The sequence below is a fragment of the Pseudoliparis swirei genome, chromosome 8, assembly GCF_029220125.1.
Source record: "Pseudoliparis swirei isolate HS2019 ecotype Mariana Trench chromosome 8, NWPU_hadal_v1, whole genome shotgun sequence".
Taxonomy (NCBI): Eukaryota; Metazoa; Chordata; class Actinopteri; order Perciformes; family Liparidae; genus Pseudoliparis; species Pseudoliparis swirei.
Genome location: NC_079395.1, coordinates 23,049,255 through 23,071,439, shown reverse-complemented (window position 1 = coordinate 23,071,439; position 22,185 = coordinate 23,049,255). Strand labels below are relative to the sequence as shown.

Genomic DNA, 22,185 nt, shown 5'->3' with positions numbered 1-22,185 from the left:
TTCATCTGGTCACATGACATCTATTGTTCATCTGGTCACATGACATCTATTGTTCATCTGGTCACATGACATCTATTGTTCATCTGGTCACGTGACATCTATTGTTCATCTGGTCACATGACATCTATTGTTCATCTGGTCACATGACATCTATTGTTCATCTGGTCACATGACATCTATTGTTCATCTGGTCACATGACATCTATTGTTCATCTGGTCACATGACATCTATTGTTCATCTGGTCACATGACATCTATTGTTCATCTGGTCACATGACATCTATTGTTCATCTGGTCACATGACATCTATTGTTCATCTGGTCACATGACATCTATTGTTCATCTGGTCACATGACATCTATTGTTCATCTGGTCACATGACATCTATTGTTCATCTGGTCACATGACATCTATTGTTCATCTGGTCACATGACATCTATTGTTCATCTGGTCACATGACATCTATTGTTCATCTGGTCACATGACATCTATTGTTCATCTGGTCACATGACATCTATTGTTCATCTGGTCACATGACATCTATTGTTCATCTGGTCACATGACATCTATTGTTCATCTGGTCACATGACATCTATTGTTCATCTGGTCACATGACATCTATTGTTCATCTGGTCACATGACATCTATTGTTCATCTGGTCACATGACATCTATTGTTCATCTGGTCACATGACATCTATTGTTCATCTGGTCACATGACATCTATTGTTCATCTGGTCACATGACATCTATTGTTCATCTGGTCACATGACATCTATTGTTCATCTGGTCACATGACATCTATTGTTCATCTGGTCACATGACATCTATTGATCATCTGGTCACATGACATCTATTGTTCATCTGGTCACATGACATCTATTGTTCATCTGGTCACATGACATCTATTGTTCATCTGGTCACATGACATCTATTGTTCATCTGGTCACATGACATCTATTGTTCATCTGGTCACATGACATCTATTGTTCATCTGGTCACATGACATCTATTGTTCATCTGGTCACATGACATCTATTGTTCATCTGGTCACATGACATCTATTGTTCATCTGGTCACATGACATCTATTGTTCATCTGGTCACATGACATCTATTGTTCATCTGGTCACATGACATCTATTGTTCATCTGGTCACATGACATCTATTGTTCATCTGGTCACATGACATCTATTGTTCATCTGGTCACATGACATCTATTGTTCATCTGGTCACATGACATCTATTGTTCATCTGGTCACATGACATCTATTGTTCATCTGGTCACATGACATCTATTGTTCATCTGGTCACATGACATCTATTGTTCATCTGGTCACATGACATCTATTGTTCATCTGGTCACATGACATCTATTGTTCATCTGGTCACATGACATCTATTGTTCATCTGGTCACATGACATCTATTGTTCATCTGGTCACATGACATCTATTGTTCATCTGGTCACATGACATCTATTGTTCATCTGGTCACATGACATCTATTGTTCATCTGGTCACATGACATCTATTGTTCATCTGGTCACATGACATCTATTGTTCATCTGGTCACATGACATCTATTGTTCATCTGGTCACATGACATCTATTGTTCATCTGGTCACATGACATCTATTGTTCATCTGGTCACATGACATCTATTGTTCATCTGGTCACATGACATCTATTGTTCATCTGGTCACATGACATCTATTGTTCATCTGGTCACATGACATCTATTGTTCATCTGGTCACATGACATCTATTGTTCATCTGGTCACATGACATCTATTGTTCATCTGGTCACATGACATCTATTGTTCATCTGGTCACATGACATCTATTGTTCATCTGGTCACATGACATCTATTGTTCATCTGGTCACATGACATCTATTGTTCATCTGGTCACATGACATCTATTGTTCATCTGGTCACATGACATCTATTGTTCATCTGGTCACATGACATCTATTGTTCATCTGGTCACATGACATCTATTGTTCACCTGGTCACATGACATCTATTGTTCATCTGGTCACATGACATCTATTGTTCATCTGGTCACATGACATCTATTGTTAATCTGGTCACATGACATCTATTGTTCATCTGGTCACATGACATCTATTGTTCATCTGGTCACATGACATCTATTGTTCATCTGGTCACATGACATCTATTGTTCATCTGGTCACATGACATCTATTGTTCATCTGGTCACATGACATCTATTGTTCATCTGGTCACATGACATCTATTGTTCATCTGGTCACATGACATCTATTGTTCATCTGGTCACATGACATCTATTGTTCATCTGGTCACATGACATCTATTGTTCATCTGGTCACATGACATCTATTGTTCATCTGGTCACATGACATCTATTGTTCATCTGGTCACATGACATCTATTGTTCATCTGGTCACATGACATCTATTGTTCATCTGGTCACATGACATCTATTGTTCATCTGGTCACATGACATCTATTGTTCATCTGGTCACATGACATCTATTGTTCATCTGGTCACATGACATCTATTGTTCATCTGGTCACATGACATCTATTGTTCATCTGGTCACATGACATCTATTGTTCATCTGGTCACATGACATCTATTGTTCATCTGGTCACATGACATCTATTGTTCATCTGGTCACATGACATCTATTGTTCATCTGGTCACATGACATCTATTGTTCATCTGGTCACATGACATCTATTGTTCATCTGGTCACATGACATCTATTGTTCATCTGGTCACATGACATCTATTGTTCATCTGGTCACATGACATCTATTGTTCATCTGGTCTCATGACATCTATTGTTCATCTGGTCACATCTATTGTTCATCTGGTTCATCTGGTCATATGACATGACATTGTTCATCTGGTCACATGACATCTATTGTTCACCTGGTCACATGACATCTATTGTTCATCTGGTCACATGACATCTATTGTTCATCTGGTCACATGACATCTATTGTTCACCTGGTCACATGACATCTATTGTTCATCTGGTCACATGACATCTATTGTTCATCTGGTCACATGACATCTATTGTTCATCTGGTCACGTGACATCTATTGTTCATCTGGTCACATGACATCTATTGTTCATCTGGTCACATGACATCTATTGTTCATCTGGTCACATGACATCTATTGTTCATCTGGTCACATGACATCTATTGTTCATCTGGTCTCATGACATCTATTGTTCATCTGGTCACATGACATCTATTGTTCATCTGGTCACATGACATCTATTGTTCATCTGGTCACATGACATCTATTGTTCATCTGGTCACATGACATCTATTGTTCATCTGGTCACATGACATCTATTGTTCATCTGGTCACATGACATCTATTGTTCATCTGGTCACATGACATCTATTGTTCATCTGGTCACATGACATCTATTGTTCATCTGGTCACATGACATCTATTGTTCATCTGGTCACATGACATCTATTGTTCATCTGGTCACGACATCTATTGTTCATCTGGTCACACATCTATTGTTCATCTGGTCACATGACATCTATTGTTCATCTGGTCACATGACATCTATTGTTCATCTGGTCACATGACATCTATTGTTCATCTGGTCACATGACATCTATTGTTCATCTGGTCACATGACATCTATTGTTCATCTGGTCACATGACATCTATTGTTCATCTGGTCACATGACATCTATTGTTCATCTGGTCACATGACATCTATTGTTCATCTGGTCACATGACATCTATTGTTCATCTGGTCACATGACATCTATTGATCATCTGGTCACATGACATCTATTGTTCATCTGGTCACATGACATCTATTGTTCATCTGGTCACATGACATCTATTGTTCATCTGGTCACATGACATCTATTGTTCATCTGGTCACATGACATCTATTGTTCATCTGGTCACATGACATCTATTGTTCATCTGGTCACATGACATCTATTGTTCATCTGGTCACATGACATCTATTGTTCATCTGGTCACATGACATCTATTGTTCATCTGGTCACATGACATCTATTGTTCATCTGGTCACATGACATCTATTGTTCATCTGGTCACATGACATCTATTGTTCATCTGGTCACATGACATCTATTGTTCATCTGGTCACATGACATATTGTTCATCTGGTCACATGACATCTATTGTTCATCTGGTCACATGACATCTATTGTTCATCTGGTCACATGACATCTATTGTTCACCTGGTCACATGACATCTATTGTTCATCTGGTCACATGACATCTATTGTTCATCTGGTCACATGACATCTATTGTTCATCTGGTCACATGACATCTATTGTTCATCTGGTCACATGACATCTATTGTTCATCTGGTCACATGACATCTATTGTTCATCTGGTCACATGACATCTATTGTTCATCTGGTCACATGACATCTATTGTTCATCTGGTCACATGACATCTATTGTTCATCTGGTCACATGACATCTATTGTTCATCTGGTCACATCTATTGTTCATCTGGTCACATGACATCTATTGTTCATCTGGTCACATGACATCTATTGTTCACCTGGTCACATGACATCTATTGTTCATCTGGTCACATGACATCTATTGTTCTTCTGGTCACATGACATCTATTGTTCACCTGGTCACATGACATCTATTGTTCATCTGGTCACATGACATCTATTGTTCATCTGGTCACATGACATCTATTGATCACCTGGTCACATGACATATATTGTTCATCTGGTCACGTGACATCTATTGTTCATCTAGTCACGTGACATCTATTGTTCATATGGTCACATGACATCTATTGTTCATCTGGTCACATGACATCTATTGTTCATCAGGTCACATGACATCTATTGTTCTGTCCATCCTGGAGAGGGATCCTCCTGTTCTCTCCTGAAGGGTTCTTCACTTTTTTCCCCCATCAAAGTTTTTTTGGGAGTTGTTCCTGATCCGATGTGAGGTCAAAGGTCAGGGAAGTCGTATGTGTACAGATTGTAAAGCCCTCTGAGAAGAATGTGTGATTTTATAAATAGAATGATCTGAAAGCGATAGATCAGATGTGTTAAGGTGTGTTTCTATGAGCTCCTTCTCCAGTCGGTGAGACAACAAATAAATGAATATCAGATCAAATTATATTCTGAAGTCTGAATAGTTTCCAACGGGGACCTGAACTGACTGTGAAACTCATCTCTACTTCTTCTGTGACCTTGAGGAGACGTAGAACAGCTTCAGCTACACACCATAAAGATCCGTCTGACGGCAAAGTGAAGCAGTGAAAATATTCTAAATATAGCGTTCACTGAAACCCAAAGCGCCTCAACGAACCAGAGCGGGTTGTCGGTTCTGTGCCCATAATAATAATCTAATAATCTCCGTGGCTAACAAGACATTTCTTGAAGCTTTCAAGTGTCCGCTAACAGGTGGCGAGACACGAAGCCCAACGTGAGCCTTTTCACTAGGGATGGGTATCGTTTGGGTTTTTTCCAATACCGGTGCTAAACCAGTAGCCTACTTTTAAAACGATACCGGTGCCTGAACCGATACTTTAAAGAAAAGAGCACAAAAAGACGATTGATAATGACGACATTAAAAACCTCTTCAGCCATATTCCCTGGGAAAGCCGTTCTCATGGAGCACTGACATTAAACGGATATCAGACTGTCACGCTCGTAGCTCGTAGCTAGCTCGAGCTACGAGCTACGAGCTAGCTTAAACATGGTTAAAATGGCTAATTTATTATTTGCTGGCCTACTTTTATGAATGCAAAACTTGCAATCAATAACCTCCAGGATTTTGTAGGACTCGTTAAACGGAATGTACCACTATCCTGAAGGGGGCGCTGTTCCTCTGAACTTAAGGGACGGACACAAAAGACGTCAGTGAGAGAGACATGGCAAAAGAAGCCATTTATTGAAATCATCAAAATAAACAAAAACATGAACACTTTTTTTTTGTTTTGTCAGTCAAGCAAAACGTAAGAGTTTCCACGTCGAAAAAAAACCATATGGTCAACACGACTCGTGTCTCGGACACTCGGCCCGGCTCGACCGGGCGGTTCTGTACCGAGGGCAACGAGCAACAAAGCTGCTTATTCTTTTTTTGTTCTGAATCTTTTTGTCACACATTAATAACCTTTTAGACGAGAAAACAAAAACAAACTGAAATCCAGCATATGGCTTTTTAAAAATCAAATATATACATTTGTTCTTACAGCATTTAAAACACAGAGAATGAAAATATACAAAGCAAGTACCACAGAAGAACTCCATCTGTCGATCCAAAAGAAAAAGAAACAACTCAACGGCACACCATGTGGACAGAGGAGGAACTGAAGCGCGAGGAGACGGCCAGAAGAGTTGGACGTCGTCTTTATTAATGCTGAGGCAGCCGGTTTCTGGGGTCCAGGACACACGAGGGGGAAAGGACACATCAGGGTTCTGGACTGGAACATGCTGGAACAACCCTGAGCTCAGCTGGGTTCACTTCACTTGCACTTCAATCTATTTAGCAAAAAGGGGAAACCTCCTACAACTCCCACAATGCCATTCTGCACACACATGTCAGACTCCCCCGCGGTGAGACACTGAAGGGTTGATTGAAGCCACGCTGAGGGGAATGAGGTCATCAGCAGGTGGCGTGTACTTGTGCTTCCAACGTTTCGTTTCAACTCAAACGTTTGGCGAGTGTCTCGCATTTTAGGAAATGGAACATAATATTCATAACTCATTGGTGTTTTACCACCTGAGACTCGGACTCGTGTTCATGAGAATAGAACGACCACTTTATATCCACCCGGAATATAAAGAGACGCACTGTGAGCCACACACGGTGATACCTTTGTGAGTTGTTAGTGTCACGGTGCAATCCATCGGACATGAATTCGGTCTTTTTCATGGTGGACAGAGTTGGTAGCCACCACACCACTAGATGGCGCCACACCCGATACACGTTCCCTTTAAGCTACATTTAGACAGTTCAGAGGGTCTTTCTGACACGCGGACGCATGACTTTTCTGTCCATAGGTGTTTTTCTATCCAGGGAAGTGAAGTAAGCCCAGTGGGGTTGTTGTTGATGTTGTTGACACACTTGAGGGGGAGGGGAGGCAGCAGACAGACACGCTGACCGCTTGGTAGACACTGCATTCACACCGATATGGCTTCAGGCCTTGAGACGCGTCAGCGACGTGCAAACATGTCGACAGATGACGGCGGGGAAGGTAATCCGGACCCGACCCCCCCCACCCGTTACCGCGGGGACACACCAGGGGCGGAGGACGCAGGTAACCGACGGCGGCGAAGCGTAGAGCCGAGGGAGACGAAGCGGAGCCGAGGGAGACGAAGCGGAGCCGAGGGAGACGAAGCGGCGAGGCCGAGGCGAGACAGCGAGGGAGATGAGCCGAGGGAGGCGGGCGAGGCCGAGGGAGACGGGCGGAGCGAGGAGGCGGAGCCGAGGGAGACAGGCGAGGCGAGGCGAGAGCGAGCGAGGAGGCGAGGGTGGCGGGCGAGGAGACGGGCGGAGCCGAGGAGACGAGGCGGGCCGAGGGAGCGGCGAGCCGAGGGAGGCGGGCCGAGGCGGCGGGCGAGGGAGACGGCGAGCCGAGGAAGAAGCGGGCAGGGAGACGGCAAGACATCGTAAAGTGTTCTTTGACGTAAAGACAAGCTCCGCCCTCCTGCGGCGGTTCTTGCTCAGTGTCTCGGTCACGGTGGCCTTCATGTCACCAGACGGCTGTTGACACTTCTCTGCTCGTACAACTCGTGACCTGTGACGACCCTTCTGGGTCCTTTGACCTTTGAACCTTCTCAGATGTACAACATTTCACTGAGGGGACACGAGCGGACCGACCGGTTTCATCATTACACTCATTCAAATTATTCCATTTGGTAATATTTTAAGTAAATTTTGGTAACTGTAAGATCGTCCAGTTTGGGCCGAATGAAATGATTGGACGACCGACCTGCCCGTGTACCTGCCCACTCAATGCTAGCTTGACAGCTATGACACGTTAGTTAGCCATGTTTGTTGTTTATGATCTTTCTGATCATCTTGGGGGCGTGGCCTTGGAAGGAGGCCTAACTTGGGGGCGTGGCCTTGGAAGGAGGCCTTAAGGGAGGGGCTGTGGCTAGACTTAGCATCTTTAGGAGCTAATGCTGCTCGCTACTTTCATTGGGAAAGAGTTGGCAACATTGGCTAAATCTCTTGCTCTTGCTCAGCAAGTAAGAACATTTAGTAATTTTGACCATTTGACCAAAATGTTATAATTTGAATCACCCCAAAAATGACCTAACATGTATGAATGAACTGTAAATGTCCGGTTCGTCGATAGTGCCTCTCGGTGGCCACATCCCATCACGGGACATACGACTGTCCAGTGAACGGGTTGGTTGGTTAACCGGCTGATGACAACATTATAAATCATCAGCATAACAATAACCGTGGTGCTTGATTGAGATAATATTCTATATTGTGTGCGTCTGTGTCCGAATCATTCAGTGTCCTCAGTTTCCTTCATCACTCGTCATCCTCACACCTTAAGGCCTTCATTCAGCAGTTAGCTTCACACGAGCTAAAGCTAGCTTACTACCGCCCGTGTTTCATGAGTCCCTCAACATTTGATTTGATTAATTCATTAATAACCAACTCTTTGTAACCTGTTGAATGAATGTTTCTTTAACACTGTTATAACAGTGTTATAACAGTGCACTAGCTTTCCAAAGTGAATTTTGACGTAGAACGTTTGCTATCTTCTCAAAGCTAAGACATCAACACTGTGACATCGGCCTTTCTCAACGGGAACATTTGACTGGAGAAGCTCAGGTAGAACTACTGATGTTGATGGTGGCCTTGACCAACCAGTAGCTTCATTTGACACGGGAGTCAGTTGCTATGAGGAGTTCACGGTTAGGGCTGTCACTTTGTAATTCCAATCGCAGATCAAATGTATTGATCTCACTATTGAATGCATCTCTTCATTCTGACCTTGGCTATTGTTGCGCTCTTTACTAATGCAAAATGCAGGTAACCAGTGAGCTACTGTGACCAGAGAATCATGACACCAACCATCTGAGAATTAAGGTGGATTTGACGGCATAGATTTAAAGAAAAAATAAAAACCTGGCGTGCTTTATTAGTACGTCTACGAAAAGTCACAGATCTGAGGTAACATTACGTCTTCCACCTCTGAATTAGCTTTAAATCGTGTATGGACACACACAAATGTGCGTCTTTTACTGTGTGGAGCGGGTGGAAATGGTCCAGTGGCGTCAACATTAGGCAGCGGTGTGTTTTTGGTCTTTACAGAATTTACGACAACGAATGTGAAAACACCCGTCAGCTCGTCACTCAGTGCTGCAGTGGAGGAACCGCCAATGAACATAATCATGACAATCCTACAGCAAGATTATTCAAATGGAACTCAAACAAATGGCGTGTCGGCTCTTCATCGTTTTTACAAAGTGAAAGCCCTAAGTCATAGAAACGTGCTGTGGCAGCGTTTAGGCTCAGCTGTAGAGTGGCTGGAAGGGGGGGGGGGGGGGGGTTCAGGGAAAGATGCCGGCGCGAGGTCTAATCGGCCTCAGCTGGTGATGACTGTTAATCAGCCCCAGCGGCTAATTAACAGTCATCACCAGCTGAGGCCGATTAGACCTCGCCCCGGCCTAAACTCACCCACCACACTGTATCAGTGTTTTGACATCCAGCACTCGCCCGACTCATGAAGCATGAGATCGATTCACACCGACTCAGCGACAGCTCAGCACATTCCTACTGTGTGGTGAAGACGGTTGACCCAGCCAGTGTCAGAGATGGCCGAACCTGAACAGATAAAATGTAGCTCGCAAACTATGCAGGAAGATAATCCCTCTCACAATAATCTGAGTAGTCAAGCCAAAATGTCCACCGTGAGAAAGGTCTAGAACTCTTCAATGTGAGGGTCCTTTGGACATCGCAGTGCACTCCCCTGGTTCCTCCATCACATGGACAGACTGTCTCTACGATTACAACGTCCAGAGAGAAGCCAGTCATCAACTCGTTGTCCCGTGGTTGTTTCTCTCCAGTTGATATGACCGTCGTAGTTCCTTTCTGGTCGCAGTGCTCATGATGTTCTAAACTCAAGTGGACTGGAGTCCTTCTCCTCATCTCTTCCTCGTTCATTTCCTTCCCAGGTGTGTTAGACACGTCAGGCTTTCCTCTTGCATCCATTTTGACAAATGTTCCGTTCAGCACCAGGATGAGAGGTTCTGGTATCGTTCCCCTCTGAGACCCCGGGGGAGGGTGTCCACCGTCTGAAGTACATCCATTCCACTGCAGCGCTTGCCCTAGACATGCGAGACCTTTTGCGTCTCTCTCGCTTGTTTGATGCTGTACAGCCACTTGATGACTCTCGCGTTCCGCTCCACGGCCGAGATGCCGTACGGGACGCGCTCGCCGGCCTCCTCCTCCTCCCCTTCCCCGTCGGACAGCCCGTCGTTGGAAGAGCGGCGCGACCGGTCGCAGTCCGAGGAGATCATAGAAGCCGATCGGAAGTTCAGGCTGACGATGTCCGAGTTGGCTCTCGCAAAGTTCTCTGGACCGACCGCCTCCAGCTCCTCCGGGTCGATGCCGCAGTAGTTAAAAAAGCGTTCCACGTCAGCTCCGGCACGGGCGAAGCGATCCGACAGGTCCGACTTCGATCGGTGTAGCGACGAGCGACGAGCGGCCGACGTGCCGAGCTCGTGCTCCGGGTTAGCGTCGGTAGAAGCATTGGAAGCGTCTCCGTAATCGCACGGCAGCGACTGAGGGGCGGTGCTGTTGCAGAGCGAGGGGGATGGAGTCGGGCGGGGAGGGAGCAGCGACAAAGACAGAGCGGGCGGAGGGAGGGTGGCGGGGTTGGGTTTGGGTGGGAGGGGCGGAGCCGAGGAGCTGCCGGATCGCGCCGTGCGGAGGGGCTTGCCGTTGCACAGCCGCAGGAGGTCGGAGGAGGAGTGGGAGGTGAGAAGAGGTGGGAGCGGAGAGCGAGAACGATCTATCACTCCTTCCCCTCGTCTGCTAAGGTTGAGGTTTCCTCCCTGGAGCGGACTGCGACGCCCCCCGCCGTTGATGGGAGGGACCTTCAGGGAATGGGAGAAGGATCGGAGGGAGTGAGAGGTGCTGGGGCTGGGAGCCGAGTCCGGTGGCTGCTCGTTGAGCGTCATGGTAGAACGGTAGGTCAGCGGCATCCTAGGAGCAGGAAACAACAAGATAAACACGTGGACTGCAGTTTCATAACTCTGGACTTTTTACTAGAGTTTTTGAACCTTGGACATGGCCACTTCTAAAATTAAAATAATACATTCATAGCCTCATACCCAATCGTGTTCCCTTTGTTCCCCCTTGACCAATCGTTCTGCCTCTGGCCCCACAGCTCTGTTCGATTGTTGTTTCAGCTCCAGAGACCCGCCCTTCTCCGCCCTACTCGGCCCTACCCGGCCCTACTCCGCCCTACTCCGCCCCTTGGCTTACCCTGATAGTCTTACCCCAACCTTGATGCTGCATTCACACCAACATGAATGCACATTTCTCTTGTGAGTAGATGCGAATGACGCAAATTTGCGCAGGGCGCAAATAACACGCTGAGAACAATTTGCCGGATTCAAGGGAGTTTAAATATTTTAACTTTGGCACGAGATTCGCCCGACGCTGGTTTGCTAAAGCCAATCAGCGTTGAGATGCTCCGCCCATCTTCAATCAAACTGGCGGCTGCTGCGCTGGAAGAGACAGAGATCCAGACGTAGTCGGTGAAATTCACCGAGCTGTGTGAGCCTGTGATGTCATATATATATATATATATATTTATACATGATATTAATGTTATGAACCCAAACGTGAGGGCGGTTGATGTTTCAACGTTTGTGGGATTTCCACAACAAGTACAAAGCAGAAACAGTGGTTATTTCTATGGTGGATGAAGGAAATGACGAGCCAGGGAGATAGGCCACGCCCCCTTTCCGGTGCGAATGATGCAAATTAACCACAGATAGTCGGGCGAGTAAACGTTCTCAACGCTCTTGGTGTGAACGCAGCATTACCAACCTGACTACTGACGCCTCCCCTAACCGGCCCAACCAACAAAGGCACCGACTGCTGGCCAATCAGTCACGAACAACTAACACTCAGTCCCAGATCTGCTCTACACCTTTACTCTTTCTTACCAAACTCCAGAAGAAGAAGATTTTCTGTATTCTTATTTATTCCCTCAAATCACGAGTCTCGTTCACCCGACATCCTGCCAAGACCACCTCGTTGATCAATGTTAGTTTTGGAAATGATCACCTTTCTTACCACTAACTGAAATCTCTTGTTCTGCTTCTGCTGGACCATCGCTAAGCTAAGCTAGCAGCGGTGAACCACCATCGGGGCTGTCAACCATGGTGGGGACACGACTGATTGATTATTATCTGACGAAGCAGGACTGGAGCGACTCCATCGGACAGTCAGACGTGACCAATGAAAGGCCTCCGATACTCAGTGAGCCAACAGCGTGGTTAATGCGGTCTGTTGGGACACGCCTCCTCGCAGGACATTCGTCAGAACACAAACATGTCTGATGTAATGAGTAAATTACCCCGATGGTGTCCAGCTCCTGGCCATTCCCCCGGATAACCTCAGCACAGCACTCTTAGCTCCGCCCCCATGTCCTTCACATCCGGCTCCTGAAGAGGACGATGAGTTCAGCAGATTCTTCAGGATCTCCAGGTTTAGATTCCCCCGCTTGCCGCCGCTCGTTGGGCACGTGTCCGACTTGGCGTTGTTATTGGACGCTTTGAAAGGTCCGCCGCCTCCGTGTCCTCCTCCGCCAACCCCAGGGCCTCTCTTGGACAGGAGGGTGTGGCCGGCGGGAGGCTTGGCCAGCACGGGTGGCTTGATTGGCTCCTGCTTGGCGTTGATGACTTCCTGGCTCTTGACATACTTGGCCTTGTCAGCTTCTAGTCTCTCGACGGCACTGAGGCGCTTCGGGTTCTGTTCCACCTGAGACACAAGATGGTACCGCCATGAACGCAACACTCATGACCCACTCCCAGGGTTCTGACACATGTTGACCGATGGATTTCCAGGACTTTTCCAGGACTTTTCCATGACATTAAACCAAATGTCCATGACCAAACTGAAATCTCAGTATAAACATGAACAATGTAGAACATTTTGCTTATTACGCCAGCTTATATTTTGAGCGTCTTTCTTTAAAAAACACATTATTATTATTATTTCAAACTCGGCGTAAATGAACATGTGATCATAACAAGTGCCCATGACTTTTCCAAAACTTTTATGATTTAAGTTTTTTCCATGACTTTTCCAGGCCTGGAAATGACCATTTTAAAATTCCATGACTTTTCCAGGTTTTCCATGACCGTACGAACCCTGTACTTCCTATCCGTGTTGTACCCGACACGCTCTTCCCTGCTCCCCCTGCAGACCCAGAGCAGCTTGCAGGGCAACAACTTGTAGACAGAAAAACCCTCGACGCCAACGAGGGATCACACCGGGGTGACCAATGGGACTCCAGGACTTTAGACCAAACGTCCATGACCGAACATTATTTTAAATCTCGGTGCATACATGAAAAAGTGAGAAAATGTCAACGTATGCAGTATAAATGACGCAAATTAATGAGAAGCAATAGTTTGATTTAAAGAATAAACATTTATGTCTTTTCAGTTTAGGTGCGTTCACTTAAAAAATTGCGAGTATGAAAAAGTTTAGGGCGGGTTATATTTTGAGCGTCATTCTTTTAAAAGCATATTCATTACTTAAAACTCAGCGTGAATGCACAGATGAATATAACACATTTCCCACATTTTTGGGATTTTTTTTCTCCTGGGACTTTTCCAGGCCTAGAAAAATAACCATTTACAAAGAAGACATGCTTCCTTGATATTTGAGCTTCTACCACAACGTGCTTCGTCTCAGTAAGTATCAAATGGAGCTAAAGAAGAGAAGACGGCAAAGTCAGAGGCCACTTTGGTAAATTCTTAAGGGGCCAAACTGATGGGGCGCATAATGGCCTTCGCTAAATGGTTGTCCTAGTTCTAATAACACTCCTGGTTATAATAAAAACAGTAATAATATACTTATATATGTTGTTGGCTACATATTTACCTGAGATTTTTGGTCAATCAGAAGACGTCTTATTGTTATACATGTCTTAAATGACAGATGCTCAGACATTTCATTTATTTATTATTATTATTAGTATCTAGTGCAATCTGAGGCATTCATTTAAATCTAGCAACAGATCATTTTGTAACTTCTTCAGTCAGAATAAAGACTTCAGGACACTGTACTGGGAGCAAACCATCCAGTCCCTCCGTCATATCAGAGGAGAGATAGGGAGTGTTCTGACGTCACACAATGAACCAGGCAGCGGGTGTACTGAGGGCTTCTCCCCTCTGGGGGGCGCTGCAGAGCTCAGACAAGCAGACACCAGGACAGTTTCTTCCCTCAGGCAGTCAGGGGGGGGGCAAAGGATGCCCCTGATATCACGAGGGGAGGGGCAAAGGATGCCCCCAGAAATTCGTTAATTTAGCGTTTTATTTTTGTTGTGCGTGTCCTATCTGTGTTGCCTGTACTAGGTAGGTACACACACACACAAAACAATCTATAAATATAATTTTGAATTATAAAAAGATAAAACAATAAGTTATAATTGTTAATAGTTGTTTACAACATTTTATAACAATAAATAACCACAAAAAAGAGAATAACATTGAATATGGTTGTCTGTTTTCTGTTTGTTTTTTGTCCAAAAAAATCTAAGAAAACACTTTGAATCTGTAGACTACTGCCTAATATTCTTATTATTGCTCATATACTGTAAGCCTGAATAAGTATATATATTATTTTTTAACAAAGGTTAAATGTTATTTCACAAGTTTCAAAAAGTGCCCCAATTTATTTATTAAATGCTCCAGCCAGTGGGGAAAAAATTGCTCCCTAAAAAATGTCCAACCCCGTCTCTACCCGTCATGTCGATTTCTCGTGTTCTTTGTAATAAGGAGGGTAGTTCAATTGTCACGGCTTTGTTTGTAGTTTAGTGGATTCACTGTTTTGAGAGTTTAGACGTCGCCCAATCTTTTGTTTTTGGTTACTTGTGGTTAATTCCCGGCGTCATCTATAAATGAGGCCTGATGGGTCATTTTTAAACACGGTGGAGCCCAATGAGTTCCTCTTGTGACATCCTCACCTCGGCCGATGAAGAGTCGCCGGCCGCTCGTCTGCATGTCTTTGAGCTGTGGGAGGAGTCAGGGACTCCACAAGGAACGTGTCTAGTACCTCTTAATAGTATCACTCGGTAGTGAAAGAACAGACGCTAGACACACACACACACACACACACACAGTACCTGTCTCCTGAAGTAGTCGGGGCCCTTGTTGAGTATGCGGAGGGGCACGGCGGAGCTGTAGGCCGCGGCGGGGCCGGCCGCCTTGCTATCTGGCAGGCCTGGGGCCAGCGTCTCTGTCGGCATGGCAACGAGGCGACTGGGGGGGCCGGCCGTGGTGGCAGCGGGTGCGGGGGGGTCGACAGAGGGCGGGGGCACCGGAGGACCCCCGAGACATGAAGACACAAGGTGGCGAGGAGAAAAGTCTAGAAAGAAACAAACGCCACGGCCCTCCTCATCGCTTGTGGGACCCCGTGGGGACCGAGCCAGACTCTGGGCCGGGGGGGGGGGGTCTCTACAGGTTTGCAGTGCTCAGCAAGATGGCCGATAGACGGATAGAAGGAGAGAGAAGAAGCTGAGTGACGGGTGGAGAGGAGGACACGCGGTGGCGGATGCTCCTCAGTGCGGCGCCGTGGCGTCCACGGGGGCCGGAGGAGAAGCAGAGGAACGCCTCCACGCCGCTCCACGCTCGCTTCAGCTCGCCACGCCGGCTGAAACCAGAGGGAGGGAAACAGCCAATGAGGGTCGAGTCAGACTGTGACATCATGCACCTAGCAACAATTGCAGGAATAGCTAGGACACACACACACACACACACACACACACACACACACACACACACACACACACACACACACACACACACACACACACACACACACACACACACACACACACACACACACACACACACACACACACACACACACACACACACACACACACACACACACACACACACACACACACACACACACACACACACACACACACACACGTTTCCATCCAATGCTTCAGAAAGGTGAAACACATTTTTGAATATTGAAAGAAGATGTGAATGAATGTTTCCATTGGATTTCCAGTCATTATTCTACCAACGAAGAAGAAGAGGAAGTAGAAGAAGAAGAAGAAGTCTCAACAGGGTGTAATTAAAGGAGCGCCTGCAGCCAAGACTCAAACGATGAAGAGAATCTTCTCTTTTTCTTTCTGTTTCCATCTCAACAATGATAAATATAAATTTCCAACCGTTTCCATTAAAAAACTTGTTTTGGGGTGTGATATTTCCATATTGTGCCAATTTGCACTAAACTTAAACTTTTAAATTACAATATTTTTGCATCGTCACCATTGTAAGCGATGGGAATGATCAATGATCAATGATCGCTGATCACTGATCAGCGTTAGGATGGTTTTGGTTTCTATGGAACGCATTCTTCATGTTCTCTCCCGTGTTCCTGGTGGTTCTGTGTTCCTGGAGAGTTCCTCCTGCAGCTCGTCTCCTGAGCTTCATTCAGCTTCACGGCGTGAGGAGGCGGTCTGGAGCTGGGCCACGACGCCGCCACTGGTTCCCAGTGTGACACACAACATGGCGGATGGGAGAAGCCTTTACTCTCTTTTCCCGTTAAGCCATGACATGGAGGAGGAGCCTATTGATCACCTCTAACGGCTGAGCACTAACTTTAGTAGTTCCTCTTCTCTATACCAGCTTCCTATAATCTGATACGCAGAGTGGATTACGTCTTGTAACTTCCCTTTTACAACAGAAATTTGACGACGATTACATAAAAAACTTCTGGAGTGATGAAGCCGCTCATATTGGATCATAAAAAAATCTGTATGGGTTATTAATTCTGAATATGAAAGCGGCTGCCTGTTCTGCAGACGTGCTTCACGTGGAATATCACACCCTGTTGCCAACGTGATGCTAACATGTGCAAACTGGGGATGTCGATAATCAATAATAAATGCATTTAAAAAGATTACTGCCGTCAGTTAAACAGTTAAAAAGAAAGCGCCATGCTAGTTAAGCTGTGACAACGTGAAACCCCTTAGCCGACAGCCGCCCTCAGACTCCTGCTGCTCCTCTAGTCCTGTTCTACTACTGAGAGTAGAACCCGGAGTAGAACCCGGAGTAGAACCTGGAGTAGAACCCGGAGTAGCTCTCCTGCTCCTGGTTCTAGTTCAGGAACAAGCCCCTCCCCCCTTGACAGGCAGCAAAAGACGACGGTTTTGAGCTAGCTTGGCTGTGAGAGGGGAACTCCGCCCCCTGGCTGTACAGGTGAGTAAATACATGACATGAATGCATCAACGACAGCACATGGAGAACACGTACGTTGTTGAATGAAGGTTCTGTTGGATCTGTAGAAACAGAACCAGGGCATGTGTTTACCGGCTGCGAGGAGGCCGGCGTGCAGCCCGGTGCGCGTCTCCATCCACGGGCCCGACGGGTCTGACCTCGCGCATCGAGAGGCTCTGGAAAGGTTCTTTCAAAAGCCCCGAAAAATCCACCGCAGTGACGAAGCCTGCACACGTTGGTGGTCGCCACTCAAAGCTGTACACCTGAACGCTGGTACTGCAGTAACAGGAAGTGAGCCGATGGGTATTTAGTTACCTCACACTGTCCTTTTAAGTGAGGAAGTCAGAATGTGTCCCAACATGTATAGAAGAACTGGGAGGAGCCCCCGGGGAAGACCCAGGACACGCTGGAGGGATGACATCTCCCGGCTCCTGGGTCAACCTGCTGGGTCTGCTGCCCCCGCGACCCGACCCCGGAATAAGCGAATGAGAATGGATGGATGGATGTATAGAAGATGGCTGACAAGATAACGAGAGGGTCCGGTTCCGGGGCATCTGTTCTCTTCGTTCTCTCTGCTCCGGAAGAACATGAACGACCTTCAGGGGGCTTTGATGTTGGGGTGAGGGTCAGTACCTCAAAGTCTGAGGTTCTCTGGGTTGGGATTGAGTAGCTCAAGTTCCCCGGGGTCAAAAGGAAAAAATGGAGCGTCGGTAGAGTTGGGTACCGAAAACCTATACGACCGGTTCCGACCGACCCGAAACGCAACGCACATTGAAATTGAAAATAAATATTCTTTTGAACTTCTCTGGTGACTCCGCCCTGTCAGCAGGTCACGGTAGCCTATCATTTATTGAAAGTGGGGGCATGCGCCGTGAGCCCCGAGCGCATCAGGTCAGGCTGGACGCGACGGGGAGACGGTCCCCTGAACACGAGGAGACGGTGATGACCAGCCTGAACTCAGATTAGGACTGTGAGGTTGATTGCAAGTCTTGCATTCATAAAAGTAGGCCAACAAATTATGAATTAGGCATTATAAGCATGTTTAAGATAGCTCGTAGCTCTTAGCTAGCGTAGCGTTTTAGAAGTACCGGTTTAGCACCGGTATCGGAAAAACCCAAACGATACCCATCCCTGAGCGTGAGCCGGCCAGGCGGGTCGGTTCTCCGTCAGCACGGCCCTCATGTCACCTACGCTCCGACCCTCATCCACGAGGTTTGGGGTTCGTGACCCAAACGGATGAGATCACAGACACAAGCGGCCAACATGAGCGTCCTTCACCGGGCGGCTGGGCCCGGAGAGCCGTGGGGGGGAGGAGCCAACCGGAGGCAGCTCGGCGGAGAACCGCTGCTCCGTCAAGTCCAGAGGGGCCAGCTGGGGCGGTCGGGCTGCTGGGTCTGGACGCCTTCGCTTGTTCCAGCCACGTCGGACATGGTGAAGAGGCCCCAAGGTGGAGGGGGGGGGGGGGACACACCTCCTCTGACCCGGGAACGCCTCGGCTTCCCAAGAAGAGCTGGAGAGCGTTCCGGGGGCGTCTACCCGCTGTTTAAGGATCTGTGAACGCTCTGCATCATGTGACTCATGCACTGAACAAGGACATATGGTTCTGGTTTACCACAGACACACAACCCAGATAAACACACACACACACACACACACACACGCATTGGCAGACTGATTTCATTTGGATTGGGAACATGTGTTTTGCTCATTTCCTGCACAACTCACTATCAGACAGAGGAAGTGGAGGAAAGGTAAACAGTCAATCTCTTTTACGAGCAATATCCTACGCACATCTTCTTCTTCCTCTTCTTCACCTGTAACCCACAGACTTCCACTCTTATCGTGCTCCAGCAGACGGGAGAGAACACTGGCGGGATTTAGGTCTATGTTGCTTCCAAAAATCAAAGCCGAGAGAGAGAGAAAGAGAGAGAGAGGGAGGGCGAGAGAGGGAGAGGGAGAGGGGGAGAGAGAGAGAGAGAGAGAGAGAGTTCCTGCCCTCGATGCCTGCAGGACTATTGGTTCTTCTGTGGCGTCTCTGAACTGTAACATCGTGTTATTATATTATGATTAGCAGGAGACCTGGTCGCTCGTCTAGATTGAGAGGTTTAACCTCCGAGACCTGAGAACACGTCAGTGATTGGCTCTCAGGGGGAGGTGTTGACATCAGATCACTAACCCCTCGTAGAGGGGGTCTGTAGAGGAGTCTGTAGAGGAGTCTTTAGAGGGGGTCTGTAGAGGAGTCTGTAGAGGGGGTCTGTAGAGGGGTCTGTAGAGGGGTCTGTAGAGGAGTCTTTAGAGGGGGTCTGTAGAGGAGTCTGTAGAGGAGTCTGTAGAGGGGGTCTGTAGAGGGGTCTGTAGAGGGGGTCTGTAGGGGAGTATGTAGAGGGGTCTGTAGAGGGGTCTGTAGAGGGGGTCTGTAGAGGGGTCTGTAGAGGGGTCTGTAGAGGAGTCTGTAGAGGAGTCTGTAGAGGGGGTCTGTAGAGGAGTCTGTAGAGGGAGTCTGTAGAGGGGGTCTGTAGAGGGGGTCTGTAGAGGAGTATGTAGAGGGGTCTGTAGGGGAGTATGTAGAGAGGTCTGTAGAGGGGTCTGTAGAAGAGGTCTGTAGAGGGGTCTGTAGAGGGGGTCTGTAGAGGAGTATGTAGAGGGAGTCTGTAGAGGGGGTCTGTAGAGGGGTCTGTAGAGGGGTCTGTAGAGGGGGTCTGTAGAGGGGGTCTGTAGAGGTCTGTAGAGGGGTCTGTAGAGGGGGTCTGTCGAGTGGTCTGTAGAGGGGTTCTGTAGAGGAGTCTGTAGAGGGGGTCTGTAGAGGAGTCTGTAGAGGAGTCTGTAGAGGGGTCTGTAGAGGAGTCTGTAGAGGAGGTCTGTAGAGGGGTCTGTAGAGGAGTCTGTTGAGGGGTCTGTAGAGGGGGTCTGTAGAGGGTCTGTAGAGGGGTCTGTAGAGGGGTCTGTAGAGGGGTCTGTAGAGGGGTCTGTAGAGGGGGTCTGTAGAGGGGGTCTGTAGAGGGGTCTGTAGAGGAGTCTGTAGAGGGGTCTGTAGAGGGGTCTGTAGAGGAGTCTGTAGAGGGGTCTGTAGAGGAGTCTGTAGAGGTCTGTAGAGGGGTCTGTAGAGAAGTCTGTAGAGAAGTCTGTAGAGGAGGTCTGTAGAGAGTCTGTAGAGGGGTCTGTAGAGGGGTCTGTAGAGGGGTCTGTAGAGGAGTCTGTAGAGGAGTCTGTAGAGGGGTCTGTAGAGGAGTCTGTTGAGGGGTCTGTAGAGGGGGTCTGTAGAGGAGGTCTGTAGAGAGTCTGTAGAGGAGTCTGTAGAGGGGGTCTGTAGAGGAGTCTGTAGAGGAGTCTGTAGAGTGGTCTGTAGAGGGGTCTGTAGAGAGTCTGTAGAGGAGGTCTGTAGAGGGGTCTGTAGAGGGGGTCTGTAGAGAGTCTGTAGAGGGTCTGTAGAGGGGTCTGTAGAGGGGTCTGTAGAGGGGTCTGTAGAGGGGTCTGTAGAGGGGTCTGTAGAGGAGTCTGTAGAGGAGTCTGTAGAGGGGGTCTGTAGAGGAGTCTGTAGAGGGGGTCTGTAGAGGAGTCTGTAGAGGAGTCTGTAGAGGGGTCTGTAGAGGAGTCTGTAGAGGAGTCTGTAGAGGGGGTCTGTAGAGGAGTCTGTAGAGGGGTCTGTAGAGGAGTCTGTAGAGGAGTCTGTAGAGGGGGTCTGTAGAGGAGTCTGTAGAGGAGTCTGTAGAGGGGTCTGTAGAGGAGTCTGTAGAGGAGTCTGTAGAGGAGTCTGTAGAGGGGTCTGTAGAGGAGTCTGTAGAGGAGTCTGTAGAGGAGTCTGTAGAGGGGTCTGTAGAGGGGTCTGTAGAGGAGTCTGTAGAGGGGGTCTGTAGAGGGGTCTGTAGAGGAGTCTGTAGAGGGGTCTGTAGATGAGTCTGTAGAGGAGTCTGTAGAGGAGTCTGTAGAGGAGTATGTAGAGGGGTCTGTAGAGGGGGTCTGTAGATGAGTCTGTAGAGGGGGTCTGTAGATGAGTCTGTAGAGGGGGTCTGTAGAGGAGTCTGTAGAGGGGTCTGTAGAGGGGTCTGTAGATGAGTCTGTAGAGGAGTCTGTAGAGGGGGTCTGTAGATGAGTCTGTAGAGGAGTCTGTAGAGGGGTCTGTAGAGGAGTCTGTAGAGGGGTCTGTAGAGGAGTCTGTAGAGGAGTCTGTAGAGGGGTCTGTAGAGGGGTCTGTAGAGGAGTCTGTAGAGGGGGTCTGTAGATGAGTCTGTAGAGGGGGTCTGTAGAGGGGTCTGTAGAGGAGTCTGTAGAGGGGGTCTGTAGAGGAGTCTGTAGAGGAGTCTGTAGAGGAGTCTGTAGAGGAGTCTGTAGAGGAGTCTGTAGAGGGGTCTGTAGAGGAGTCTGTAGAGGGGTCTGTAGAGGAGTCTGTAGAGGGGGTCTGTAGAGGAGTCTGTAGAGGGGGTCTGTAGAGGAGTCTGTAGAGGAGTCTGTAGAGGGGGTCTGTAGAGGAGTCTGTAGAGGGGGTCTGTAGATGAGTCTGTAGAGGAGTCTGTAGAGGAGTCTGTAGAGGGGGTCTGTAGAGGAGTCTGTAGAGGAGTCTGTAGAGGGGGTCTGTAGAGGGGTCTGTAGAGGAGTCTGTAGAGGGGTCTGTAGAGGAGTCTGTAGAGGAGTCTGTAGAGGGGTCTGTAGAGGGGTCTGTAGAGGAGTCTGTAGAGGAGTCTGTAGAGGAGTATG

General features: G+C 47.5%; 1 protein-coding gene across 2 annotated transcripts in view; it reads right to left on the bottom strand.

Annotated features, from left to right (window-relative positions):
- Nucleotides 1-7,643: 7,643 nt before the first annotated feature.
- fam110b (family with sequence similarity 110 member B) overlaps nucleotides 7,644-22,185 on the bottom strand; it is a 43,751-nt gene continuing 29,209 nt past the window's right edge. For both annotated transcript variants that reach the window (XM_056421581.1, XM_056421582.1), the window contains exons 3-5: nucleotides 15,381-15,907; nucleotides 12,603-13,006; nucleotides 7,644-11,218 (exon numbers count right to left, since the gene is read on the bottom strand). In XM_056421581.1, coding sequence (XP_056277556.1) covers nucleotides 10,339-11,218; nucleotides 12,603-13,006; nucleotides 15,381-15,503 — 1,407 coding nt within the window. In that variant the 5' untranslated portion in view covers nucleotides 15,504-15,907 and the 3' untranslated portion in view covers nucleotides 7,644-10,338. The remainder of the gene's footprint in view (nucleotides 11,219-12,602; nucleotides 13,007-15,380; nucleotides 15,908-22,185) is intronic.